The sequence below is a fragment of the Chiloscyllium plagiosum genome, unplaced genomic scaffold (assembly GCF_037043375.1).
Source record: "Chiloscyllium plagiosum isolate Xiang-an unplaced genomic scaffold, Cpla_swu_hap1 HiC_scaffold_30, whole genome shotgun sequence".
NCBI lineage: Eukaryota > Metazoa > Chordata > Chondrichthyes > Orectolobiformes > Hemiscylliidae > Chiloscyllium > Chiloscyllium plagiosum.
Window position 1 is genome coordinate 47,486,862 of NW_028270168.1, and position 19,786 is coordinate 47,506,647.

A 19,786-nucleotide genomic window follows, 5' to 3' on the forward strand; every position below is an offset into this window, starting at 1 on the left:
GAGGCTGTGTTCTTCAAGCCTACTGCTTGTCTAATAAGGACACCAGGCTGCCATTTTTCTTGAGTATTAGCAAAGCAGGTCAACTTATACTGAATGAGTCTGAATATCCTACTGGACAGACACGGGGAGAGTGTGCAAACTCCACACACTCAAGGCTGGAATTGAACCTGGGTCCCTGGCACTGTGAGGCAGCAGTGCGAACCACTGAGCCACCCCCAAAATCTGCCATCAGCACAATCACATTGGCCCTTCTTCTGTGACTTCTGAATCTGTAACAACACTCAATGTTATGGTGGCAATACCCACTATAATTACTATAAAGCTTAACAGTGGCACTGTCCAAACATCCTCTCAACAGTAAGTCACTTGCAAGCAATTGGTCAGAAGTCTATTTAATGACCCATTGATACCACACAGTCTATGAACATGCAGCATGGAAACAGACACTTTGGTCCAAGTCTCCATACCTACCAGCCATCCCAATCTGACCTGGTCCCATTTGCCAGCACTTGGCCCATATCCCTCTAAACCCTTCACAAACCCATCCGGATGCCGTTTAAATGCTGTAATTGTACCAGCCTCCACCACTTCCTCTGGCAGCTTGTTCCATAAAAGCACAACCCTCTGTGTGAAGAAGCTGCCCCTTAGGTCCTTTTTAAAATCTTTCCCCTCTCACCTTAAAGCTATAACCTCTATTTTTTGGACTTCCCTGGTCTGGGAAAAAGACCTTGGCTATTCACCCTATCCATTCCCTTCATGATTTTATAAACCTCTGTAAGGTCAACCCTTAGCCTCTGATGCTTCAGGGAAAACAGCTCCAGTCTCTCCCTGTACTACAAGTGCTTTCGGGGTTCATGGGGTATTTAAGAACCTGTATTGAGAAAAAACCTTTTCAATTCCTGGGCCTGCATGTTTGTCAAAATAGATTACCTGTACAAGGTGAGTTCTCCATTCTTCCAATGAAGAATTATTACAGCAAGCTTCAACATTTGGCACAGTCTTTACTTTCTCATGAGGCTAATGAAATTCGGCATGCCCATATTTTTATCGATGCACCATAGAAAGCATCCTATCTGGATACATCACAGTGTGGTATAGCAACTGCTCTTTCCAAGATCACAAGAAACTACAGAGAGTCGTGAACACAGCCCAGTCCAACATACAGACCAGCCTTCCATTGACTCCATCTATACTTCCGGCTGCCTCAGGAAAGCAACCAACATAATCAAAGCCCCCTGCCAACCTGGTTATCCTCTCTTCCACCCTCTTCCATTGGGCAGAAGTTATACAAGTTTGTATACACGTACAATTAGATTCAAGAACAGCTTCTTCCCCACTGTTATGAAGGCAGACTTCTCAAATGTTAATTCTGATCTCCCTCTCTCTCTCTCTGTACCTTCTCTGCAGCTGTATCACCGTACTCTGCATTCAGTTCTGATATCCTGACGCATTTTGTATGGTACAATCTGCCTGCATAGCATGGAAAACAGTACTTTTCACTGTATCTCGGTACATGTGACAACAATAAATCAATCAAACAATGTGACTTTCACTTGTTGCAACGATACGGTAGCATGCCACAGAAAATCACAGAGCAACAGAAACGAAGCAATCTAACCTTCACTGACCCTATCAAAAAGTGTGCAATCTGGTTTATGATTCTTTTACACAATTTAATAATCCAAACCAAATTTCAGACTTAGAAAATCTCACACATCAAGAGAAAATAGTGCAGAGAAGTTAAGTTATCATGGCTGTGCTGGGAAGTTGATTTGCAGACGTCTCGTCCCCTGTCTAGGTGACATCTTCAGTGCTTTGGAGCCTCCTGTGAGGCACTGCTGTACTGTGTATTCTGGAATTTATTTGGCTCCGTTTCTGCTGCTTCTAGTTGCCGGTTCCAGCTGTTCGTTGTAGTGGCCGATATATTGGGTCCAGATCGATGTGTTTGCGGATAGAGTCCATGGATGAGTCCCATGCTTTTAGGAATTCTCTGGCTGTCCTTTGTTTAGCTTGTACTATGATTGTTGTGCTGTTCCTGTTGAATTTGTGGTCCCTTGTCATCTGTATGCAAGGCTACGCAGCTGGTCATGGTGTTTACTGGCTAGTCGGTGTTTGTGGATGCGGATTGTTAGTTGTCTGCCTGTTTGTCCTGCACAGTGTTTCGTGCAGTCTCTGCATGGAATCTTATAAATTATGTTAGTCTTGCACATGATGGGTATAGGGTCTTTTGTTCTGGTGAGTCGCTGCCTGAGCACGGTTGTCGGTTTATGGGCTGTCATGAATCCCAATGGTCGGACAAGCCTGGCTGTCAGTTCGGAGACGCTTTTTAATGTAAGGTAACATGGTGAGTGAGTTAGTTTGTTACTTAGAGTCTCTACAGTGTGGAAACAGGCCACTCAGCCCAGCAGGTCCACACACCAACCCTCCGAAGAGTAACCCATCCAGACCCATTCCCTTATTTCTCTACATTTCCCCTGACTAATGCACCTAACACTACGGGGAATTTATCATGACCACTACACCTGACCTGCACATCTTTGGATTGTGGGAGGAAACCCATGCAGACACGGGGAGAATGTGCAAACTCCACACAGACAGTCATCTGAAGGTGGAATCGAACCCAGGTCCCTGGCGCTGTGAGGCAGCAGTTGCTAACCACTGAGCCACCATGCCAGTTGTGGCATGTCCTCGTCACCACTAGCTGTTCCTGGTAGCCATACACACAGATGACAGGGAGCCCAAATTTGACTGGGACTGCACAATGCCCATAGGACAAGCCAAACAGAGGACACCCAGAGAAGTCCTCGAAGCAAGGGACTCATCCAGGGACATTCTCAACAAACACACAGACCTGGACCCAATATACCGGCCACTACAACGAACAGCTGGAACTGGCAACCGAAAGCAGCAGAAACGGAACTCAAATAAATTCCAGAAGGCACAGTACAGCAGCACTTCACAATAGGCTCCAAAGCACTGAAGGTGCCACCTGGACAGGGGATGAAACATCTGCAAATCAACTTTCCAGCTCAGTGAACATACCCACAACCATGACAATCGGCACCCGAGCTACAAATCTTTACACAAACCTCGAGATAAGTTATCTTTTACTGACAATATTCTTTTTAATTCTGGGCAAAAATTTACACAAGTAAATTAAAATTCAACACTTCAATTTAACAAATACTTTGAAAGCTAAAACAAAATTTAGGGATGGAATGAGACCACCAAAGCAGCTCCTAAATAAAATATTGTCATTTCATCATTTACAGTCTGCTTGAAGATCCCCCAGAGTCACTGGGATTAAGCAATGGACGAATATCAGGCAAATTAATCATCTCACCGCAATTCCTTGGCGGTAAATTCACACAGTCACACATTTTTGGAGCAAGACTGATCAGCCTCTCAATCTGGTCTGCAATTTAATAAAATCATAGCTGATCTCACTGTAGCCTGAAAGACACCATTCCACCCGCTCCCGATATCCTCAGATTTTTCACTAATGAGGGAACCAATTTATTTCTGCCTTAAATTCCCAGGTTAGCTAATAGAATTGTGTGGTTCGTAGAATTATGATGTTTTAGAGCTGTATCTTTTAGTTTGTACGAGTGTTATAGATTGAAACTGTAACTTCGAGTGGAGGGTAAATGAAAGCCTTTTTAAAATGGCATGGGCTGGAGACTGCACAAAATTTAGCTTGGGCGGTTTAATTGCTAGAGACCTGAAGTTGATTCAGATTGAGTTATTGAGTTGGAGGTGCAAAGTATTTATAACTGATGATAATGACATGTTCCTGAGTTTTACAAGAAGCAGTCCATGAGTCCCCAAAGATCCCAGAGAGACGTTATTAATATCAAGCTGTAAGCATTTCCACTGTAAACTACTTATTTACCTGCAGGCTAAATGAATGTTGCAATATAAGACGACTAATTAACATTTCTACTAAGATGCTAAGGACTATCCAGTTCCCTGTTTCTATGGAGAAGGAAGTAGATCTTCAGATCAGGTGAGAGAACTTCCCTATAAAACTCGCAATGTCATAGATGGCAGACACAGGTTTATTTGGTGTTTCCTGAAGATGTAGAGAGCAAGTAGTGACATTAGGAGAAAGTGAGGACTGCAGATGCTGGAGTACCAGAGTTGAAAAATGTGGTGCTGGAAAAACACAGCAGGCCAGGCAGCATCCGAGGAGCAGGAGAATCAACGTTTCGGGCATAAGCCCTTCTTCAGTAGTGACATTAGCCAAGCCTGCAACATTAGAGAAAATGCTGGCTCTATTCTTTACCCCACAGAACTTGGAAGGGAGTTCATGCTCAGTTTGAAAACCAGGTTTGCCAAGAGTTAAAAAGGCTGGAAGATTTGCCTAGCCTGGACTTTGAGGGAACAGTCCACAGTATTATATTTGTGGTGAGAGACAGTCCTGGGATTACACACTGCCCAGCTTGGGAAAGTTATGGGAAACAACTTATTTGAAACTGGGTGCAATTATGAATTGTTGCTAAAAGAATTCTAATTCTTGGAGGAGTGCAATGTGTAACAAATAACAAGGCATTCTTTATTACTACAGTTTAAAATATAAATTGCCAACAAGCACCATTCTGTTTTGGCAATAGCATTTTTAAAAATTATCTGATGCAGAAAATGGCTTTTTAAAACTTATTAACTCTTGAGGAGTCACCTTTTCAGCCATTAACCGGAAGTCAGAACTTCTCTTTTGAAAGTTACTGGTCTCTACAGACGATAAAATCATTATGCATGGACAAACCCAATAAATGCTGCAGTACTTTGGGATTAAATTGTATGAGTTAGAATAGGAACACAAATCCGTAATTCTCCAGATGCTGAAAATCTAGAATGCAAACAGAAAATGCTGGAAATATTCAACAGGTCTGGCTGCACCTGTGGGGAGAGAGAAACATAGTTCATGTTTCATATTGCTGAACCTCATAGAGTCTTGGAGTCATGAGGTTCACTCTGTCAGGTAACACAGTTGTTGTTTCTCTCTCCCACCCCTACACACACTGGCTGACCAGCTGAATATTTCCATTTGGTCAGGCTTTGCCAGTTTCCATCCTGATCCCAGTTCAAACAACTTCCCAGAAACAGCCATTGCATTTTTTGTTAAATGCAAAATGTGCATTTAATCATTTTAAGGCTGATTCTGCGGAGTTACAGATTATTCATCATCTATTGCTGTCATAACGGAGATATGGATTTCACAGGGGCAGGAATGGTTGTTGGATGTTCCAGGGTTTAGACCTTTTAAAAAGTACAGGGAGCGAGGGTGGGGGTAAAAGAGGAGGGGGAGTAGCATTGTTAATTAGAGAGTGCACCACAGCTGCAGAACATGAGATTGTTGAGCAGGGTTTGTCTACTGAGTCAGTATGGGTGGAAGTCAGTAGCAGGAAAGGAGCAGTCACTTTGTTGGGTGTTTTCTACAGACCCCCCAATAGCAGCAGAGAAGGACAGATTAGACAGCAGATCTTGGAAAGGTGCAGAAATAACAGGGTTGTTGTCATGGGTGACTTCAACTTCCCTAATATAGATTGGAACCTCCTCAATGCAGATGGTCTGGATAGAGCCAATTTTGTCAGGTGTGTCCAGGAAGGATTCCTGACTCAATATGCAGATAGGCCAAATAGGAGGAGGCCATATTGGATTTGGTGTTTGGCAATGAGCCAGGCCAAGTGTCAGATCTCTTGTTGGGACAGCATTTCGGTGACAGTGACCGCAACTGCCTCACCTTTACCATCACCATGGAGAGGGATAGGAGCAGACAGTATGGAAATGTATTTAATTGGGGGAGGGGAAATTATACTGCTATTAGACAGGAGCTGTGGAGTATAAATTGGGAACAATTGTTCTACAGGAAATGCACAACAGAAATGTGAAGGATGTTTAAGGAGCACTTGTTGCGAGTGTTGGCTAACTTGGTCCCACTGAGACAGGCAAGGAATGGTAAGGTGAAGAAGCCTTGGATGACAATAGCAGAGGATTATCTTGTCAAAAAGAAGGAAGCTTACTTGAGGTTGAGGAAGCAAGGATCTGGCACAGCTTTAGAGGATTACAGGGTAGCTAGGAAAGAACTCAAAAATGGACTAAGAAAAGCAAGGAGGGAAATGTAAAAGCCTTGGTGGGAAGGATTAGAGAAAACCCAAAGGCGTTCTACACTTACATGAGGAATAAGAGAATGATCAGAGCGAGGGTAGGGCCGATCAGAGATAGTGCAGGGAACTTGTGCCTGGAGTCTGAAGAGGTAGGGGAGATCCTAAATGAGATTTTTGTTTCAGTATTCACTAGAGAGAGGGACCTTGTTGATAGTGAGAACACCGGGGGCCAGGTAATGGCCTTGACCAGATTGACATTAAGAAAGTGGGTGTGCTGGAAATTCTGGGAAGTCCCCAGGGCCTGGCCAGATATATCCAAGGTTACTACGGGAAGCCAGGAATGAGATTGCTGCGCCTCTGGCGATGATCTTTGCATCCTCACTCTCCACAGGAGCAGTACCAGGTGATTGCAGGAAGGCGAATGTTGTTCCTCTGTTTAAGAAAGGAATAGGGAAATCCCTGGGAATTACAGACCAGTCAGTCTTACATCTGTAGTAAACAAGGTACTGGATAGGACTCTGAGAGATAGAATTTATGACTATTTGGAAAAACATAGTTTGATTAAAGATAGTCAGCGTGGCTTTGCAAGGGGCAGGTCATGCCTCACAAGCTTTATTGAGTTCTTTGAGGATGTGACAAAGATCGAGCAGTGGATGTGGTGTATATGGATTTCAGTAAGACATTTGATAAGGTTCCTTACGGCAGGCTCATTCGGAAAGTTAGGAGGTATGGGATACAGGGACATTTGGCTGTCTGGATTCAGAATTGGCTGGCTGAAAAAAGACAGTGGTAGTGGATGGATGGTATTCCGCTTGGAGGTCGGTGACCAGTGGTGTCCCGCAGGGATCTGTTCTTGGGCCCCTGCTCTTTGTAGTTTTTATAAATGACTTGGATGAAGAAGTGGAAGGGTGGGTTAGTAAGTTTGCTGATGACACAAAGGTCAGTGGTGTTGTAGATAGTGTCGAGGGCTGTTGCAGCCTGCAACATGACATTGATGCAGAGCTGGGCTGAGAAGTGGCAGATGGAGTTCAACCTGGATAAATGTGAAGTGATTCATTTGAATGCTGAATACAGATTTAAAGAAAGGATTCTTGGCAGTGTGGAGAAACAATGGGATCTTGGGGTCCACATACCTCAAAGCTGCCACCCAAGTTGATAGAGTTGTAAGAAGGCATATGGTGCTTTGGTTTTCATTAACGGGGAGTTGAGTTTACAAGCCACAAGGATTTTCTGCAGCTCTATAAAACCCTGGTTAGACCACTCTTGGAATATTATGTCCAGTTCTGGTCGCCTCAAAATAGAATGGATGTAGATGCTTTAGAGAGGGTGCAGAGGAGATTTACCAGAATGCTGCCTGGATCGGAAGGCTTGTCTTATGAAGAGAGGTTGAGTGAACTTGGGTTTTTCACAATGGAGAGAAGGAGGAAGAGAGGTGACTTGATAGTGGTGTACAAGTTAATGAGAGGCATAGATAGAGTAGATAGCCAGAGACTTTTCCCCAGGGCAGAAATGGCTATTACGAGGGGTCATAATTTTAAGATGATTGGAGGAAGGTATACGGGAGATATCAGAGGTAGGTTCTTTACACAGAGTGTGGTGGCTGTGTGGAATGCACTGCCAGTGGTGGTAGAAGAGTCAGACACTTTAGGGACATTTAAGTGATTGCAGGACAAGCACATGGACAACAGTAAATTGAGGAGTGTGTAGGTTAGGTTGATCTCAGATTAAGATAAATGCTCAGCACAACATCGTGGACCGAAGGGCCTCTACTCTGCTGTAATGTTCCATGTTCTAACTCATGCAGTCCATTAGGAATGATCAATGTAGTAAATGTTACCTATCTTCCGAAGTTCAGGTGAGGTGTCAAATTGATGTCCGGCAGCCATGAGGAACACAGCAACATTAATCCCCGAGTGCAGCGTGGGCTCATGCTCAAAGGCCATCCCATACCTGCAGGGACAAAACAGCAAAGTGTCATTGACCAGATCAAACCCTCAAAACATAGGAAGAAGATAGCCTAGATCCTAACTTTTTCTTATGTTAAAGGCATTCAGTTTTTGTTGCAAGTTGATTGGTCAAATACCAAATTTGAAGTAAAACACACTTTAATCATATACTATACAACAAACAAAAAATACAACAAAATACAAGAAAAGAAAGAAGAAATTAGAAGAATTAACTCTATTGGGAAACTGAGCAGAATAACAGGTCATTTAACTACTGAACAGTAATTGTTCCAATACAGCAACATCACATAAACACATCCTTGCTAAAGGCAATTCAGTAAAACAGCTTGTCTCACATGCAGTTCTCCAGTCCAGGAGGAAAGAACACCAATGGAAAACTCAGATCAGAGAGAGAGACAGAGTAGCAGGGAGTGATGTACTGCAGTTTCCAAACTCAGCTTCAAGACTCCAGCAACAGCTACTGAAAAACTAAAACTAAAACTCCTGGTTCTGTGAAAGCTTGACCCCACCCATTCAGGCTGCTTCTATTGTGCCTACTTTTTAAAAAGCGCAACACCACACAAGCTGTTTGCTTTATTGGATTCAAATAGACAGCTCCATACTTCTGTCCTAAAACTGCTCTTCAAATAAAACAAGACAAAATACACCTCTTAAAGCCCTAGTATTGTCACAAAAGTGATAAACAGTCGTGAAGCATTTGCTCTGAAACTGAAGTCACCTGGTGTGTGACAATGAAATATTTACACTTTTCCCAATGGGGCAATCAGTGCCTGGTACCAATAGGTAGTCAGATTCTTTGATTAGGTCTCTACTTCACTGAGTCAAATTCCACTTCCGGGAATATAAGGTAAAACAAATCTCTGAGCATGGAGTTATAGAGATGTACAGCACGGAAACAGGCCCTTTAGTCCAACTCGTCCATGTTGACCAGATATCCTAAATTAACCTAGTCCCACTTGCCAGCCTTTGGCCCATACCTCTCTAAACCCTTCTTATTTACATACCCATCCAGATGCCTTTTAAATGTTGTAATTGTACCAGCCTCCACCACCTCCTCTGGCAGCTCATTCCATAAAGACACCACCCTCTGCATGAAAAAGTTGCCCCTTAGGTCCCTTTTAAATCTTTTCCCTTCTACCTTAAAACTATGCCCTCTAGTTTTGGACTCTCCCACCCAAGGGAAATGACCTTGGCTCTTGACACTATCCATGCTCCTCATGATCTTACAAGCCTCTACAAAGCCACCTCTCAGCTTCCAGCAAAAATAGAATCCCTACAGTGTGGAAACAGGCCATTTGGCCCAACAAGTCCACACCGACACTCTGAAGGGTAACCCTCCTAGACCCATTCCGTTACATTTCTCCTGACTAACATACCTAACCTACACATCTCTGCACACTATGGGCAATTTAGCATGGTCAATTCACCTAACCTGCACATCTTTGGACTGTGGAAGGAAGCCCACACAGACACGGGGAGAATGTGCAAACTCCACACAGACAGTCACCCGAGACTGGAATTGAACCCGGGTCCCTGGCGCTGTAAGGCAGCAGTGCTAACCACTGAGCTACCGTGCCGCCCACAAATAGCCCCAGCCTGTTCAGCCTCACCCTATAGTTCAAACCTTGCATTCCTGGCAACATCCTTGTAAAGCTTTTTTGAACCCTTTCAAGTTTCACAGCAACCTTCCTATAGCAGGGAGACCAGAATTGAACACAGTATTCCAAAAGTGGCTTAATCAATGGCCTGTCCAGCCAGAACATTAGATTACTTACAGTGTGGAAACAGGCCCTTCGGCCCAACAAGTCCACACTGACCCGCCAAAGCGCAACCCACCCATACCCCTACATTTACCCCTTTTAACCTAACACTACGGGCAGTTTAGCATGGCCAATTCACCTAACCCGCACATCTTTGTGACTGTGGGAGGAAACCGGAGCACCCGGAGGAAACCCACGCAGACACGGGGAGAATGTGCAAACTCCACACAGTCAGTCGCCTGAGTCGGGAATTGAACCCGGGTCTCTGGCGCTGTGAGGCAGCAGTGCTAACCACTGTGCCACCGTGCCGCCCACAACATGACCTATACTCCTATACTCAATGCACTGACCAATAATGGCAAGCATACTAAATGCCTTCTTCACTATCCTGTCTACCTGCGACTCCACTTTCAAGGAGCTATGAACCTGCACTCCAAGGTCTCTTTGTTCAGCAACACTCCCTGGGACCTTACCATTAAGTATAAATGTCTTGCCCTGATTTGCCTTTCCAAAATGCACGACCTCACATTTATATAAATTAAACTCCATCTGTCACTCCTCAAGCATACATGATACTGAGCTTATGTTAAAGATTTGGTGGAAGTTCAACTAAAAATGTTGGTGGAGAGAACAGTTTAAGATACCAGAGAGTTTTACCTGCAGTTGGTCTGATTTTGTTTTTGACTACATTCAACTTTGCTTTTGCATTCAGTTGTGATTCAGACAATTTCATGCTACAGTATTTATGAGTTGGGCCTTGCATTGTATTTTCATGGCATCTGTAGAGACCAACAATTTTTAAAAGAGAAACTTTAATATCTTTAAACTTTGTCATAATTGATCAAAAATGTTTGAAGCTTAGTTTCAGTTTCTCTCTCCCAACCCCTCAGACACCACCCGACTGGCTGAGTTTTTTCTATATTCTCTGATTTTCTCTGATTCACATTTCCACAGCCTGCAGTATTTTGCGTTGGGACTATACCTGCTATAACAATTCACAACACACATCTGTTTGGGTTTTAGGTTGTCGGAGGCCGCAGGCTTTTCACTGGGAGTTGCCTTATACAACATTTCAAGGAAAGAAACTTCTGGAATGCACAAATCTGAACACCCTCCCTGTGCTGCTACTTTTTAAAGAATTGCCTAATGAATCACATTAATGGGTTCCCCATCTCCTCGCGAATAATTTCTCTTCAAATATTTCCTCAAGTGCTTTGCGCTAGAACATCTGACAAAATACAGGTATTCATTGATCATTAAGTCAGTTTTCGAAGGGTCACAAACTGTAGGTCAAACATTTCATCTCCAATAGCCTCTACTATTTGTCATCCATTTCTCTCTCCAATTCCCCTCTGGCTCCAACTATTGGTTTGTATCAAGACTTTTAGTCTACTACCTGCACTAAAAGGATTCATCCATTTTCTACTGCATAAATGTCATGATAAGCAGAGATTCTCTTGTGAAATCCTTTTTGGCACCCATGTAATCACAGGTAATATAGCAGAATCAATTGAATGGCAAGTACACTGTGTTCTATGGTCCACTGCAGTCTTTGATCTGTCAGGCATTGTTGGTGATGGTTTACTCTAGGGGTTGCTATGGCAACATGTACTTTTACGTGCAGATTGAAGTCAGAAACAATGGAGAGCGACGTTACAGGCTCCAACCGCCTTTCCGAGGCGAATTTCACCAGAAATTTCTCACAGCTTTTTTTTCAAAACTTGCTCATGGGATATGGCTAACACTGGCCAGTATTTATTACCCAATCCTAATTGCCCAGAGGTCAGTTCAGAATCAACCACCTTGTTGTGGCTCTGGAGTCACATGTAGGCCAGATCAAGGAAGGACTGCAAATTTCCTTCCCTGAAGGACATCAGTAACCAGATGGGATTTAATTGATGATGCCCCACAGAGTGGTTAGGTGGTCTGTGTTCGGCCAACCTTTCATTCCAACCTTGTTTTGAATTCAAGTTCTTCATCTGTTGTGGTGGGATTTGAACCCATATGCCCAAGAACATGGGGTTCTGGATTGCTACTCCAGTGACATGCACACTGTGCCCCACTGCCTGAAATTGGCACAGCTTAAAAGAATTCACAGGTTAAGGACAGAGAGGATTGGGGGCAGAAGGGTTGAAATTGAGATCCAGACCATGGTACAGATGGCAATTCAGAGAGAAAGTACGGTGGCACAGTGGTTAGCGCTGCTGCCTCACAGCGCCAGAGACCTGGGTTCCATTCCCGCCTCTGGCAACTGTCTGTGTGGAGTTTGCACATTCTCCCCCTGTCTGCATGGGCTTCCTCCAGGTGCTCCGGTTTCCTCCCACAGTACAAAAATGTGCAGGTTAGGTGAATTGGCCATGCTAAATTGCCCGCCCGTAGTGTTAGGTGAAGGGGTAAATGTAGGGGAATGGGTCTGGGTGGGTTGCTCTTCGGAGGGTCGGTGTGGACTTGTTGGGCCGAACGGCCTGTTTCCACACTGTAAGTAATCTAATCTAAATCTACAACTGAGAAGGAGGAGAGATGGGGGGTGTTGATGGGGATGAAATATTCCCAAGGAAGAACATGTCACAGCAATTAAAGACTGACAGCAATTCTAGCCTATTGAATGGTTCCATGTCTATATCTTGGAGAGAGCATTCTTCCGAATGAGGGATGTTATGGCTGGTGTTACAAGCCAGTACAAGGAGGTTTCACATAAATAACTGACATCATACACTTTTATGATTGTTTACAGATTGTCAACACCAAGGACCAGAATCCTATATCATTTGTCAGTGGATTCCTCCAAATTCCATCAAATAGTTGTATGTTCTCAGGAAGTCAGTTCAAACTATTGATCCACACAAAACAACCGTAGTGTTTAAAGACTACAAGAACAGTGGATGCTGGAAATCTGAAACAAGAATGAAAACTGCTGGAGAAACACAGCAGGTCTGGCAGCATCTGTTTTGTTCATTGTCTGAGACAGGTCATTGGAATCGAAACATTAAATCCGTTTTCTCTCCACAGATGCTGCCAGACCCGCTGAGATTCACCAGCAGTTTCTGTTTTTATTGTTTAAAGGTTGAACGTTTCAGGGGAACAACTCTGAGAAGTTCGGCAGAGCTGGGATCTGAGTTTATCCTCAACGACATGGTATGCTAGTGCCTCCCACCCACATCTGTTCATTGGTGCTCAGTATTGACTCCAATAACTCATCACCTACACCATGTTTCCTGCACTGGTGCTTTGAAGTGAGGGAGGCAAGTGGTCAGGGGAGGGTTCCCCTCTTTATTCTCAAAATAGGACAGAGATGGAAACCAAACTCTACCTGTTCATGAGTGATTTGACAAAGACACAGGCTTTGTGCTAAAGTGGGGCTTCTTTCCAAACACTGCCCCACACACTCCTGCAACATTTCCTGTCTTTGAGCTGTGTCAAGAACTAGTTTCCATACAGGGTGTCATCGGATCCCAGTGTGTCTGACAAATAAGAGGTCAATATCTTTCAAGCAGTATTTATGCACAGAACCCTTTCCATTTTTGCATAACTTGAGGAATCAGCTGTTAGATTTCCTTTAAAAAGAGCCATTTTGTTTTTATTGTCAGCAAATTTGTTTCACGTTTTCTCCATGTTTGGATATTCAATAATCTGGTTTGGTCAGTTTAAGAATGCAGAATTCTATCAAATATCAAAAGGCAGAATTCAGAACTTTCTTTTTAACAAAAAGAGTGGGTTGTATGTGGCATGAACTTCCTGAGGAAGTCGCGGTGAAGTTACAACATTTAAAGAACATGTGGAAAAGTTCATGAAGAGGAAAGGTTTGGACGGATATAAATCAAGTGGGACTAGTTTAGTTCGGGAACACTGGTAGCAAGGACTGGTTGGACCAAAGGGTCTGTTGCCAAGCTGTATGACTCTAAGTCTGGTTTTAGTATTGAGTAGAGATGTCTCAGTGATCACAGTTACTGACTGACAGGAAGAAAAGTAAGCACGTGAGGATCCCAAATTTGACCAAATCAAAGTCATACAGAAAATTAAAACCTCACGCTGTGCAGTTTTGGGAAGATGTGAGGGTTTTCGAGAGGGTGCAGAGGGGACTTATCACAAGCAGTTCCCATCAGCTGATTGTACAAGGACGTGGAGGCAAAAAGTTTAAATATTGGGCAAGAAATACAGAGGGATGTGAGAAAGAACTTGTTTTTTTATATAACACAGAGTGTTAGTGACCTGGAAACAGTTGGCTCTGAGGATGGCAGAAGTGAAGAGAACTGATCACGTCAACTGAAAACTGGGTGGGCACTGCGATAAATACATTTGTTGAGCTATGGGGACAGAGTGAGGGAATGGGGTTGATATAAAGAGCTAGCAGTAACTCAATGGGCAGAACAGCCTTGATTTGTGACATATTAACATTGTGACACTGCATAGTAAAGTGTTTTTTGGTCTTGAGTTTCAGAATCCTTTCAATAGCTGGCACTGACACATGGGGTTATAATGTCACCAGGAGCAGGTTTCTCAGGGCTGGAGTGCAGCCTGTGGGCACCATCTCTACAGGAGTTCCTCAGGGGAGTGTCTTAGGCCCAACCATCTTCAGCTGCCTCTTCAATGCCCTTCCCTCCATCATGAGGTCAGAAGCCACTATGTTAGCCAAAAATTTGGAGATGCCGGTGTTGGACTGGGGTGTACAAAGTTAAAAAAATCACACAACACCAGGTTATCGTCCAACCGGTTTAATTGGAAGCACTAGCTTTTGGAGTGCTGCTCCTTCATCAGATGGTTGGGATTCAGAGGGTGGGGCAGGGGTTGGGGGCTGGGAATCAGATGGGGGGGGGCAGATGGGGGGTGTGGTTGGGGGATTGAATAGGGGTGGGGTTCGGGTGCTGGATGGGGTGGGGGGGGAGGGGGGGTTGGGCTGGCGTGCAATGTGCTGCTGCCTCGTCTCCTAAATGGGAAGTGGCCTTAGCAAGTGCTGGCTGTGTCAATCCTATTTGGTGGGGTGGGGTGGGGGAGGCTTCAGTAATGCTGCAGGCGTGTCCCTGCTCAGAAACAAACCCTCAGACAGAGAGAGGGAGAACGGCAGGCAGAGGAAGGAAAAAGGGAACTTCAGAAAACTCCGAGCCCCAGAGGAGAGGCATTGAATCAGTTAACCAAATAATCAATTATCCGAACGAAACAGTGCCCCCCCCAATCTCGTTCGGTTAATCGAGATCCCGCTGTAAATACAGTGGCTACAAGACTAGGTCAGAGGTTTGGAATTCTGCAGCAAGTAACTCACCTCCTCACTCCCCAAATCCTGTCCACCATCTATAAGGCAGAGGTCAGGAGTGTGATGGGATACTCCTCACTTGCCTGGATGATGCAGCTCCAATAACACTCAAGAAGCTTGACACTATCTAGGACAAAGCAACCCATCCACCACCTTCAACAGTGATTCCCTTCACCATAGATGCTCAGGAGCAGCAGTGTGCACCACCTACAAGATGTATCGCCGAAATTCAGGCAAGGCTCTTCATGCAGCACATTCCAAATCCGAGGCATAGAAGGATAAGGATAGCAGATATATGGGAACACCAGCACCTGCAAGGTCCCCTCTCAGACAATGACCATCTTGACTTGGAATTTCTCCACTGTCACAGGTCAAAATCCCGAAACTCCCTCCTGAACGGCAATCTCGGCACAGACTGTTGTGGTTCAAGAAGGTAACTCACTGTCAGCTCCTCCAGGACAATTAGGATGGCCAGTAAGTGCTGACCTTCCCAGTCATACCCATTTATGGAGTGTGCACCAAATGAAATTGCTCCACTGCAATCCCATTCAACACAGGAGGGAGAGCTCTCTATTCGAGCTGGGATGGGATGGGGGGAATGGGTCACTGAGAAAGCTGCCTTGGGAATTAAACCTGAAAGTAGTGCAAGCGTGGGTCACTGGCAGTGCCCAGGGGCAAAGTAAAAGCAGTGAGACAGAGATGGGTCAGAATCTCTCCAGTGTGAAACAGGCCATTTGGCCCAATAAGTCTCCACAGACTCTCCGAAGAGCATCCCTACAGCTCCCATAGCTAACTTACACATCCCTGAATGCTATGGGCAATTTAGCATGACAAACCCTCCCCTAACCTGCACATCTTCGTGACTGTAGGCAGAAGCTGGAGCACCCAGAGAAAACCCACAGACTCAGGGAGAACGCGTAAACTCCACGCCCAAGGCTGGAATCGAACCTGGGTCTCTGGTGCAGTGAGGCAGCAGTGCTAACCACTGAGCCACTGCGCCACTCCACACAGAGTCGATCGGTGATGGATAGAATATGGGGTTGAAGCGGAGCTGCAAATCAAACAGTCTTTTACATTTTGACAAGGCAGGACTCAGACCTAAGTACTGGCTGGGGAGGAGTTGGAGCGGGAGGGGACAGTGTGGTGTTTTTGTTGTGAATTAAATAAGATCATTTGGTTATCCAACTTCAAACTGCAGACGTCTGGTTTATTTGGAACTTGCTGAGTCAATGTGCTGAAAAATGTATGGAACCACCCTCTCATCTGACATATTTACATGTTGCACAAGTGTTTAGATTCAACAAAATTTTACTGCAATGTAAAAATGAAGCAGCTGTGATTTATGTCCTTAGTTTGGACATCCTGGTAGATGGTCATTCTCTGCCAAGCAAGTTATTTGTTTACTGAGATTCTGGTGTGTCTCCAAGGCATTGTCTAAAATCCTCCAAATAACTCTTCATTAGAATTTTACACAATAATTGATATTTTAAATTAGCAATAACCTTTCATTTTCTACTCCATGATAGCTAAGCATCGCCCAGGATAATAGACAAGCCGGCCAGCTGCTCTGAACTATGAGCCTGACTTTGGAAACTCATTACTGTCTGGACTGCTTAGCATTTTTCAAAAGAAATTGACATTTCTCTGTTTTTAATGACCACATAACATTTCGTGAACATTTCAAAGACTGATGTGGTGTGATTTTCTGCTACGGTTTAATTGAAGGTGACTCATTACAAAACCAACAAAGCAGCTGGGACAAGTGGAGCTGAGTTAAACTGTACGAGTTCATTATCTCTTCTGTTTACACAACACGGTAATAAAATTAGACAAATGGCTAAAAAATGGTTTCTTTGCTTCCAGCTTTTCCCTGACTTGGCACCAGTGCAAGTGAGATGCAGAGGAACCTTCTGGAAGAAGAATCCAAAATGCTATAAACATAAAACCTTGCAACGCAGGTTCCTGCCAAAGCTCTCTGAGCGCTTGAAGAGCAACACAGTGTTTAGCCTGCCAAGACTTTCACCCATACAATGGGGTATACCCGAGGCTAACCCCTATACGAAACAGAATTAGCTTCTTGTCTCACAATTCCCTTGATTTCCACTGCTGACTTGCAACCTCCCAGTTCACAAGGTCACGCACTGTCAAAATTACTCCCACCAATTAGTTACAGGCACTTTCCATGTCATAATTACTTCCTTATTTCATGGTCAATTAACCCTCTGAGATCTTGATTATGGAATATTATCTACAAATAAACACAAATTAAAGCTAGGGCTGGGATCCCAGAGGGAATAGTCGTTCTGGAGGTAGAATAGACAAACCTAATGAGAGACGCAGATATTCTCATTAGCAGAAAGTGACTCCAGAGGAACCTCAATTATCCAAACGACACGGGCGGAGTGTATTTTGTTCAGATAATCGAACGTTCGGATAATCGATTGTTCAGATAATTGAATGTTCAGATAACACAGTTTAGCCAAGCATCGGGGCCTAGCGATCTTGTTCGGATAATCCGAAATTCGGATAATTGAATGCCAGATAATCAAGGTTCCTCTGTGCTGGTGTCCTGCAAAAGCCCTGTACAGGGGCCTGTACTTAAAAATCACTATTTATTAACAGCTTCAAAAATGGAATAGAAAGACACATACCCAAGTTTACAAAGTTAGGTGTCATTGTAAGTCGTGTAGGTGGAAGCACAAAATTACAAAGATTAGCCAAATGGACAAAGCTTCAGCAAATGGACCTCAAAAGGACTGGAAGAGGGCTTCCCAAACAGTGAGAAACGAGAAACATTGGAGGATCAAAGAGAGTGGGGCAGGGGGATTTAGATTAGATTAGCTTACTTACAGTGTGGAAACAGGCCCTTCGGCCCAACAAGTCCACACCGCCCCGTTGAAGCGCAACCCACCCATACCCCTATATTTACTCCTTACCTAACACTACGGGCAATTTTAGCATGGCCAATTCACCTGACCTGCACATCTTTGGACTGTGGGAGGAAACCGGAGCACCCGGAGGAAACACACGCCGACATGGGGAGAAAGTGCAAACTCCACACAGTCAGTCGCCTGAGGCAGGAATTGAACCTGGCTCTCTGGCGCTGTGAGGCAGCAGTGCTAACCACTGTGCCACCGTGCCGCCCACAAGTACAAAGATTATTAAAAGGTCATGAACATGTCAGGGTGAAGATTTGCACTGGCGCAGTCACTACTACCAGGAGGAGGACCTCAGCAAGACACCCCGTGAGGATAAGCAGTCACCTGCACTGAGGAGCAGCTCATTGGGGCTCTGGTGTAAGAAGTGCTTAAGGGCTGTGTTTCTGTAGTATAGTGGTTATCACATTTGCCTCACACGCAAAAGGTTCCCAGTTCGAAACCAGGTAGAAGCAGGCTTGTGGATTGATGTGGACTGAGCTTCTTAAGGCCGAAACATTACATCACTGTTCCCTCCACCTCTAACCAAACAAGAAAGTGGAGGAGCAGAGAGATGGGCTATTGCAAAATTTATTGGTAGCAAAGAAAGAAGTAAGGCTTTTGCTGGAGAGCAGTGGCTCAGCAAACAGTACAGGTAAGCTCAGGTAAAGTCCTATTAACTTTCCTTTATAGTTTCACAGCAGTTCAGATGGCAGTTAGGGCAGTTGCATGTTCCTCCTGCAGCATGTGGGAGCTCAGGAAGACTTCCATTGTTCCTGATGACTCCATGTGTGGGAGGTACATCCAACTGCAGTTCCTGGGAGACCATGTTAGGGAGTTGGAGCTGGTTTGATTCAAGATGCTGAGCGCTTCATAGATCAGAGTTTTAGTGAGGTGGTACAGGCAGAGAGTAGCTGGGTGATTACCAGGAAAGGCACAGGGAGTAGGCAGAGATTGCAGGAATCCCTTGTGGCCATTCCCCCTAAAAAGAAGTATATCATTTTGGATACTGTTGGGGTGTGTGTGTGTGTAGGTTTCTGGAACTGTGACTGGCTCTGGGGCACAGCAGGAAAGGGTAGAGGTAAACGGGACCTTCGAAATAGGAGACTCGATAGTTAGGGGGACAGACAGGAGATTCTGTGGGAATGTAGGATGTTGTGTTGCCTCTCAGGTGCCAGGGTTCAGGATGTCTCGGAGCAGCCATTGTGCTCAGGTTTCAGGTTTTTAGATCATTGGGATCTTTTCTGGGGAAGAGGTGACCTGTTCAAGAGGGACGGGTTGCAGCTGGGCTGGAGGGGGACCAATATCTTGGTGGCCAGGTTTGCTAGGGTTACAAGGGAGGGTTTAAACCAGATTGGCAGGGGGGTGGGATCCTCCACAGCAGGGCGGCAATTGTAAGGCAGGAAGGAGACACAGTAATGAGAAATAGTAAAGTGAAGAGACAGGTCAGGCTGGACCTCGACAGGGAGTAAGGAATGCCTGTTGGCCTTTGATGGGGTAGAATTTGTTAAGTGTGTTCAGGAAAGTTTCCTCAAGCAGTATAAAGAGTTTCCTCAAGCGGGAAGGGGAAAAACTCAACCTAGTCTTGGGAAATAGGACAAGACAGGAGATGGAGGTGACAATGGGGAGGACTTTGGGACCAATGACCATGTTTTTATTAATTTTAAATCATTATGGAGAGGGACAAAACTGGTCCACAGGTTCAAGTTCTAAACTGGGGCAAGGTGAATTCTGACGAAATAAGACAGGAACTTGCAGGAGTTGATGGGAGTAGTTTGTTTTACAGGCA

At 44.6% G+C, this 19,786-nt stretch overlaps 1 protein-coding gene across 2 annotated transcripts in view; it reads right to left on the bottom strand.

Annotated features, from left to right (window-relative positions):
- The window catches only part of LOC122563748 (mitogen-activated protein kinase kinase kinase 5), a 172,836-nt gene that overhangs the window by 73,649 nt on the left and 79,401 nt on the right, over positions 1 to 19,786 (bottom strand). For both annotated transcript variants that reach the window (XM_043717935.2, XM_043717937.2), the window contains one exon: positions 7,945 to 8,057. In XM_043717935.2, coding sequence (XP_043573870.2) covers positions 7,945 to 8,057 — 113 coding nt within the window. The remainder of the gene's footprint in view (positions 1 to 7,944; positions 8,058 to 19,786) is intronic.